General features: G+C 35.9%; 1 protein-coding gene and 1 long non-coding RNA gene across 2 annotated transcripts; both read right to left on the bottom strand.

Moving 5' to 3' along the window:
* Positions 1-282: 282 nt before the first annotated feature.
* On the bottom strand, positions 283-1,411 carry LOC109018936. Its single transcript, XR_004798855.1, has 3 exons — positions 1,268-1,411; positions 608-668; positions 283-477 (listed from the first exon to the last, which is right to left on the bottom strand). It is a non-coding gene; the product is annotated as an uncharacterized LOC109018936 (long non-coding RNA).
* A 59-nt stretch (positions 1,412-1,470) lies between these two features.
* Positions 1,471-5,108, bottom strand: LOC109018933 (putative disease resistance protein At3g14460). Its single transcript, XM_035686938.1, has 4 exons — positions 4,797-5,108; positions 2,946-4,699; positions 1,617-2,741; positions 1,471-1,564 (listed from the first exon to the last, which is right to left on the bottom strand). Exons 1-4 carry the CDS (start codon positions 5,106-5,108, stop codon positions 1,471-1,473), a joined length of 3,285 nt encoding a protein of 1,094 aa, XP_035542831.1.
* Positions 5,109-7,250: the final 2,142 nt, after the last annotated feature.

The following is a 7,250-nucleotide window of genomic DNA, read 5'->3' as shown; positions in this document are numbered from 1 at the left end:
TTCATGTTATGACAGAATTGTTTGATAGATATTGTAGAATTCACTTCATGTCTCTATCACTTTGAAACATTACAATTTGGAGCAGAACTTGAGGGCGATTCAATTTCTGAATCTGGTGGATTCTTGGAGGAAATCCAAACTCCCTGAACTAAATAAGTTACATGCAAAATGCAATCCGAACAAGCAAGCGACTTAAATCCAACAGATCATGAAAAAAAATATAGAACAGTTGCAACACAAACAGTTTCAACATAAAGCCGAACGTCGTTGTATCCTGAAAGTTATTTAGCATTCTAAATCAACATCATGTCACGGAATGTTCTTGTTATCTGCTAATATCTTAGCTTCTCATCTCAACTCTTATCAGTTTCCAACATATTACAATTTGACAAGTCAAAAACTTCAGTGTAGATGAACAGTCATTGTTCGTGATTTCAATGTCAATCTACTCCTGCCCACATTGATCATGTCACGTGTCTGCAAATTAACAAGTGAAAAAAAGTGTCACATGGAGACCAAACATGAAAAACAAAAAGTGATCACTTGCTTTTACAATCATCCAAAATGTTTTTTATATTCAAAATTAAATAATAGAGTTGATACTTACTAACAGACTTCCGATCAACATAATGGTTTTGCCTCCGATCCCTAAATTAACACCAGCTCCACTGACATCCAAAGAGAAAAAAAGAGTGGCAATCAGTGGCAGAAACAACAATTTTCTAGTGTGTGACGCATTGAGATTCAAAAATAAAAAAAATAACTATATATGAAATTAGATCTCGATAATTTGTCATATACACGTATAAATAAAATTCTAAAAATACAACATCTTAATATAGTTTTGGATTTTTTTACGATAATGTTTCATGAAATAATATTCATCCATTATTATTTTTATCATGAAATATTTAGAATTTATTTGCTTCATAGAAACTATCAAGTGATCTTTTAGAATGTCATCTTTCATTCTAGTATGTAAGTTAGTTCCTTAAATTTATGTAAACTCTAGATATTTTACAAAATTTTGCAAAGCATATGGAGATTATAAATTTTTTTGAGGGTCATTTTGTATATTTATAAAATTATGATTAAAAATTAGGGTATATTTATTTTTCAAAAAATTGGTGGATTATAAATTCTGGTGGCAATTCATGATCTTTACTAATGCTCTCTCTATGTATTGTGTGATTCATAAAAAATTGGGTCTAAGCAAAGCTAAACATACGAGATCAAAATGGTATAAAAGAGTAAATACTTCACGTACCATTGTTTTGATCATATATAGACTTTTGGTTGGCTGAGCTCACTCAATCAATTCCTCGTCAACTATTTTGTTGGGGATGTGAGCAAGCTTGCATCGCCATTCTTTTATTTCTTTTCTTCTTTCCCACCACATTCTCTTCGTTAATAAAGGACAATTACTGATAGATAGAACAGAAAGGGAAGTAAGGTGTTGAAGCCCCTCTTCTAACATGCGGTACTCCAGCTTTGGATAGTCTCTGATTGACAGATTTTCAAGTGAGGTGAGGCATTGAAGCCCTTCTTCTGAGATGCACTCCAGCTTCAGACAGCTCCAGATATACAAATGTTTAAGAGAGGTGAGGTTCTCAAACCCATTATTGTCCAACGTCGTCAAATTTGAGAATCCAGAAATTCGAAAAATAATCAGATTTGTGGGAAGCAACCCCTTCTCTGGAAAAGACACCACATCTAATTTCGATCCACCCCAAATTGACAAATATCTAAGAGGGGCAAGATTATGCAAACTCCACCTCATCCGACTCTCAACGAGTTTGTCACAATTCGTAATATAAAGTTCATTCAGACTGGAAGGCAAGCCCCCTTCTAGAAACGTCTCAATATTTGTACACCTTTGTATAGTAATTTGAGTAAGAGATGGAAGAAGCATGTGCATCTTGTCAGGTAGCGATCTCAAACTCAAACAATCCTCGATCTGTAAGAATCCAAGGTTGGTGGCATGCAATCCTCCTCTCGGAAATGACACAAAATTAGGACACTCTTCGATAGTTAGAGACGACAAGGCCACTAAATCAAGTTGATGTACTTGTTCTGCAACTGTAAGAGATTCTAGATCCCTACACCTCGAGATTGTCAGATTCTTAACATTTGGGAATAAATCCATTGGAATGGACCTGAGAGAATCACAATCGAACAACTTCAAAACTTCAAGGCATGAATAGTCCAAGTTTATAGGGAGCCCTAACTTCTTCCAATTTTTTATTTCAAGAAATTTTAATGTAGAGGGTAGACCACCCACTAGAACAGACATATCCACTGCATCAAATCTATCAATTGTGAGCTTCTCCGTAACGTGAAGTGGCAGTTCCCTTAATATATCCTTCCTACAATTTATCAGCTTCAATTCACATATAGTCGGAGACTTTGGGAGTGAAGCCAGCATCTTTGGACAGTCTATAATCTCAAGGATACCCAAAGAAGGAAGGTGAATGGGCAAATCTCCCGTTAGCTTTGAGCATCTCTGAATAGAAAGCTCCTCAAGATGATGGAAAGCTCCTCCTTCATTTTCATCACCAAACGAAGACCATTTCTCCCAATTCAACATCTGCTCAAATTTTAAGACTTTCAATGCCCCAAACGGCTTGATAGAAGAAGAACCAGAAGTACTTCCGTAAAACTCTTCACCCACTGCCAGAATTCCATCAAAACCAACAATAGAGAGGTTTTGTAAAGAGGATAGCTGCCCAAGTGCTGGTAAGCTGCAACAATATTTACAGTTTTCCAAATGAATAGACGTTACATAAGAGAAGGAATGATCTCCTACCCAATTTGGAAAACTTCCACCCATGTAGTATTTTATAGTGAGACTTTTCAGGTTTCTATGTGGTTGTAGACCGTTGAGTACATCTCTTTGACTTTCTGAAATCTCAGTATTTGAACCTTCTTTCTAGTTTAATGCCAACTCTTTAAGGTCCATTTTATTCCTCAAGCGTGCACCTTCTGCATCTTTGAAAGATTCAACATTTTCAAGATCCAAGATAGAAAGTGCTCCTCGAAGATTTGCAAGCTCTCCCAATTCTTTAATGCTACACCCAGTGCGTTTGCTAACGACAAACTTGGTTAATGTCTGGAGACATTTTAGTTTGCCCATATGCATCGGCATTTCCATTATGCAGGGAGTTTTAGTCAAATCAAGATGGCGTAAATTAACGAGTTTTTGCATGTCTCTTGGCAATGTTTCTAGCTCTCTACAATGATATAACCTTAATGTTTGCAAATTATACAACTTGCATAAAGAATCAGGCAACCTTTTAAGTGACATACTAGAAAGGTTCAAATAACGTAATTGTGTCATTTTTCCAATTGATTCTGGCAACTCAAACTTATACCTGTAGTTAGATAGGGAGAGCACCCGTGCACAACTTAAAATTGGCAATAAATCACAGAACAATTTTTTAGTTGTGTGGTAACAAGGTGTTGACGATTCTAATGCCAAAAATGTACGCAATTGCATAACTTCTCGAAGAGCCTCGAACTTATTAAATTTCTCATAAAAATCTCTAGCATACGACACATGACTAGTCTTGTTAACATTTAAATGAGAACGGCTATCAACCTCCAACCTAAATGTAAATTCACCAGACACAAATTTTGCCAAGTCATTGATGAGATCATGCATCACAAAACATAGTTCATCTTCATTCGACTTTTGAAATAATGATCTTGATACAAGAGTGTCAAAGTAATCATTACCAACTGCTTCCATTGTTTTGTTTTCAATTTCGTGAAGAATACCTTCTGCCATCCATAATAAAACTAATTCATCTTTCTTGAACGGATGGTCTTTCGGAAATACTGAACAGTAAGCAAAGCACCGTTTTATATATGAGGGAAGGTCTTTATAGCTTAATCTTAGAGCAGGAAGAATTTCATTTGACAAACTCCAAATCTCACTATTCAAAACCTTCTCCCATTCACTAACTACAAGTCCTTTGGATCGCAAGAGGGCCCCAATTGTTTTTATTGCTAAAGGTAGACCTTTACATTTTTCAACAATTTGTCGACCTAACTCTTCAAACTCTGAATGCATGTAGGAGTTAGCATCATGCAGAAATGCATGTCTTGCAAATAGTTTCCAACAATCCTCGCCTTGTAACTCCTTGAGATGATGGATTTCAAAAGCACGCATGGCTGATGCAACATCAACATCGCGTGTTGTCATGATGATCCTACTTCCTTGTGTCCCAGATTTAAAGGGGTTACTTAATATCTCACATTCAGTGTAATTCCTATTCCAAACATCGTCCAAGACGAATAGGAATTTCTTTCCCATCAACTTCTCTTTTAGTTTAAGTTGAAGCTGATTTAGATCTTGAATATCTTTGGTCGAGGAAGGCACTACTGCTTCCAGAATTGATTTCGTTACTTTAAACATATCAAATTCCTCTGAAACAGAAACCCATGCTACAAGGTCAAAATGCTTTTGGACCTTTTTGTCATTGTATACAAGCTGAGCAATGGTGGACTTGCCCAGTCCCCCCATGCCGACTATGGCAATCATACCTATCTTATTGTCACTAGCATCATTAGGAAGTAACTTCTTAATTCTTTCATCCTTATCATCATTTCTGCCACAAATATCTGAATCTTCTACCAAAGAAGTAGTTTCAGATGGTTTCCTTCTGAAGGTACTAGCTTGTACTAGACCCAGGACATTCTGTTGAATTGCTAGATTTTCTAATCTCCCAAGTACCCATTTTATCCTTTCTTCTATCTTCTTAAAAAAAAAGAGAAGTATGGATGGAGTTTCGTACCTTACTTGCAATTTTGGTTCCAAATTCAACATCTAATTTGGATTGTAAGGCTTTAGTAGCAATCTCATCCAAAACGTCGTCTGCATCATAGACAGCATGCTTCAGCTCATCAAGCCATGTTTTCACACTAGAATTGGTAACTTGTTTGTCCTCAACATCTTCGAGCACCGCTCCCACAGATAGCAATGCATTCTTCAACTTGTACAAGAGTTCGTCACTGGGTTTTCGTCCCCTTAGGAAATCAACAAAGTCGCGGGATACCATCCTATCAATTAATACTTGAAGGAAGGCAGAGACCACTAATTCGGCCATGTTTTGTTCTTTGAAAGGGGAAAAAGCAAATGAAGAAAGGTGAGATTGCAATGAGCTAACATAGGGTAAAATGCGGTTGCAAGCTGCAATATTTGGCAATGAGTACTATATGTGGAGGAAACAGCCTACTGCAGTGATCCAACACCACCTGATTGTACCAGGTCAAGTCAATGACCCCAGCAGTTATTTAAGAGCTATTATTGGACCTCATCTCTGCAGAAAGTAAGGGCTAATTTGGTCCATGTCATATCTCATTATTAATGAAAAGAAAATTGGGATAAAATTCTGAAATAATTGTCATTATATCATTTTTCAGCTGGAAAATATTTTATGGCTTTTTTTTCAAAACTTGAATTATTGGATTAGTGATCTCATTTTCTAAAATCCATCTACCAACCTAAATTAACTTTATTTTTAAATATAAAATATTAAAATATACACATAATATATTCACAAAAAAATGAGAAATAATATAAAATTCATTAAACTTAATTACTGTAACTTAACACATTTATTAAATTACTGTAGTTCATAATCAAATTTATATACCAATGTTTAATCTAAGGTGGAAGTTTTAAGGGACATTTTAGCTAAAATTACGTCACAATCCTTAGCTCCAAATTCTGAGTCTCCGAAGAAAATATCCCAACACACTAATATGAATGATATTTCTATAAATAAAAAAATAGAATTTAAAATGAAAAAAAAAAAAAAAACTGCAAATTCAAGTTGGGAATGGTCGTCCTTTTCAGTGGGCGAAGGTCGCATGCGGTGGACGGAATACAAGCATTAATGCATTGACGTCCCCTCTCAACCGTTTATTTACTTATTTTGATAATTTAATTATAATGAGGCTTGATGAGAGCGATAAGCCAATAAATCCTTTTGGCAAAATGTATTCAATATCTCCATCTATAAATCCACCAACTTTGACTTCAATTTCTTATTACAATTTCATTTGTCCATTCCTTTTAAATGAAGCAAAGGAAGCACGTAGCCATTTGGTATAAGGACCCGTAATAATTCTATTTAATTGAGTTGCTTGCATCACATTATTATTTAGAATACTCAAAATAACTTATTTTATTTAATTAATAAAATCTAACAATGTATACCATTTTGTTTTTGCCGAGTTTTTTTTTTTTTTTTTTTGGTTGGTTAAAACATTAACTACAAAATATGTTATGGCATGATCACTAGCTAATCATGCCTAATAAATATATATAAAAAAATTAATTTTTATTGTAAATTAATGTGATTCAAAATATATTTTTTTAGTGTGATAAAAGAAATGCATGCCAAGGAAAGCGCGCAGTAGGACTAATTTCATGGACGTTGCCTTTGGAAAAGAGACATGAGAATCAAAGTTCATATGGAAAGCGCGCATGCCAAGGATAAAAGAAATGCATGCCAAGGAAAGCGCGTAGTAGGACTAATTTCATGGACGTTGCCTTTGGAAAAGAGACATGAGAATCAAAGTTCATATGGAAAGCGCGCATGCCAAGGATAAAAGAAATGCATGCCAAGGAAAGCGCGCAATAGGACTAATTTCATGGACGTTGCCTTCGGAAAAGATGAGAGATGAGAATCAAGTTCCGACATCAAGTGCTTTATTGATAATAAATTAGTAAGATGATAAGACCGGATGATATTTTTTCATCATCGGCCTAATAATAAAAATAGGTAACCCAACGATGTGGATGCCTCCTTCGATAACCGAGCAGTTTTGGTTGGAGACAGAGAGCTCCTACAGTACCCAAACCAATATTCGGTTTCACTGGAGGACCCAAAAGTGATGAAGAATGTTAGGAAAAATATGTAACGCCTAACGAATCCAAATGCCCAATCATAAACCATGAGCGGCCCATCAGTGAAGACTCTATGGGGGCAACGTGACCCTGCCCCAGCAGAGTACACGGTCCAAGAGAACCCGCACCAACATAAGATGAAGCTTAATCAGGCTAAGTGTGCATTTGGCATGGAGTCAATACTGGAAATGAAGCCTCTAGAGAATCTAGACGAGGTTTAGAACGAGTGTTGAGTCGGTTCGTGTCAAATTGACAGACAAATGCCTATCATTCTTCAAGGTGCAGAAAAAAGTGCACAATTGGAACGAGTGCAATGAAGCAAACAACTGAAGGC

The sequence above is a fragment of the Juglans regia genome, unplaced genomic scaffold (assembly GCF_001411555.2).
Source record: "Juglans regia cultivar Chandler unplaced genomic scaffold, Walnut 2.0 Scaffold_20327, whole genome shotgun sequence".
Lineage (NCBI taxonomy): Eukaryota > Viridiplantae > Streptophyta > Magnoliopsida > Fagales > Juglandaceae > Juglans > Juglans regia.
Note: the sequence above shows the minus strand (reverse complement) of the source record. Positions and strands in the feature narration are given on the sequence as shown.

Excerpts from the sequence above, each read along its gene's own strand:
- LOC109018933 (XM_035686938.1), bottom strand. The coding sequence starts at position 5,108 with ATGGCCGAATTAGTGGTCTCTGCCTTCCTTCAAGTATTAATTGATAGG. Across the intron at positions 2,742-2,945 it reads AATAAAATGGACCTTAAAGA|CTTACCAGCACTTGGGCAGC; the intron begins GTTGGCATTAAA and ends ATATTGTTGCAG. Across the intron at positions 1,565-1,616 it reads ACGACGTTGGACAATAATGG|CTGGAGTGCATCTCAGAAGA; the intron begins GTTTGAGAACCT and ends AGCTGTCTGAAG.